Genomic DNA, 1,397 nt, shown 5'->3' with positions numbered 1-1,397 from the left:
TCCTCCCGCCCCCAGCGACAGTTGCCCCCAGCATCCAACAACCACTCCAAGACGTGACGGCCCCAGAAGGGAAAACTCTCCACCTGGAGGTCCGCTTCACCGGCTCCCCGGCCCCCGAGGTCATCTGGTTCCGGGGAAGTAACCGCATCCTGCCCAACAACATGTACAAGGTGAGAGAAACATGATGGAAAAAAAAAACACCGGTGAAATGGTAGGGCTATGCCCACTTTTGGTGTAGGTCAAGATTTCTGGAAACCCCCCGAAATCTGGGTTAGCCCACTTGTCCTTAAAAAGGAACAATTTACTATTGCGTAAACGGAAGCTCATCGACACAATAACGGTCATATTATAGTAGTGCTTGGAAGAAGCAAAACAGATGGTGAAATGGTATGGGTTTAACGCCTCTATCAACACTGTCAGGTTATTTAAGAGGCGCGGCCTCTAAGTTTAACGTCCATCTCCGAAAGGCCCGAGCCAAGTGGGAAGTTCGTGTAAAGTGCCTCTTCCCAAGGACACAGCGTCGGGTCGAGCTCACGCTCGAACCCCTGAACTCACAATTTCACAGTTGCGAGTCAGCCTGTCTAGCCATTAGAGAAACATGTCTGAAACATTTCTGTTAGTTCTAAGTGAGTTGGTTTTACGCCACTATCAACATTATTGGTTAACTTTATTAAGAGGCGGGGCCTCCGAATTTAATATCCATCTCCGAGAGGACCCTGCCAAGTTTCAATCTTAGAATTACTCATTTCTATCCGACATTTTTGTCTGTTTTGAGTTACTAAGACCATCAAGTCAGAAACCAATAAATTATGTTCTCTCTGCTATAACAAAATCGTAATACATGTATTATTCAGAGTCATTATCAAGATATTCAAAGAATTTCCCTAAAAAAACAACTTGAAAATTTTAAAAAATGACGTCATGTTTCTCAAAACTAGATCTAGGTACTGAGCAGATAGAGCCTTGTAACTGTGAGACAGAGAATTCAGTCGAGAGTCTTGGATTCTTTTTTCCGCCGCCAGTTGACACCTGTGATTATGAGACCATGTTTGAAGTTGCTGACATGTCTGTCTGTTTGTTTGTCTGTCCCCCAGATCACGGTGACCCCGACCTTCTCCTCTCTGGACATCCGAGAGGCGTACGCGGAAGACACGGGGTCGTATACCGTGGTGGTGAGGAACACAGCAGGGGAGGCTACCTCTGTGTGTCAAGTCCTGATTGAGTCGCCTTACTCCAGTCCAGGGTAAGTGGTGGCTGTTGTTGTTGTTGCTGCTGCTGTTGTTGTTGTTGTTGTTGTTGTTATTGATGTCTGTGTGTCAGGTCCTGATTGAGTCGCCTTACTCCAGTCCAGGGTCAGTGAACAACTGTCTGTCTGTCTGTCTGTCTGTGTGTGTGTG

The 1,397-nt window shown here is 46.5% G+C and overlaps 1 protein-coding gene across 1 annotated transcript in view; it reads left to right on the top strand.

Moving 5' to 3' along the window:
• The window catches only part of LOC101859779, a gene marked incomplete at its 3' end in the record, with an annotated part of 55,426 nt that overhangs the window by 46,390 nt on the left and 7,639 nt on the right, over window positions 1-1,397 (top strand). Inside the window, 2 exon segments of the mRNA XM_013081314.2 lie at window positions 16-170; window positions 1,095-1,243. Coding sequence (XP_012936768.1) covers window positions 16-170; window positions 1,095-1,243 — 304 coding nt within the window.

Source organism: Aplysia californica, unplaced genomic scaffold (assembly GCF_000002075.1).
Source record: "Aplysia californica isolate F4 #8 unplaced genomic scaffold, AplCal3.0 scaffold00125, whole genome shotgun sequence".
Taxonomy (NCBI): domain Eukaryota; kingdom Metazoa; phylum Mollusca; class Gastropoda; order Aplysiida; family Aplysiidae; genus Aplysia; species Aplysia californica.
This window is presented reverse-complemented; position numbering and strand designations above follow the sequence as displayed.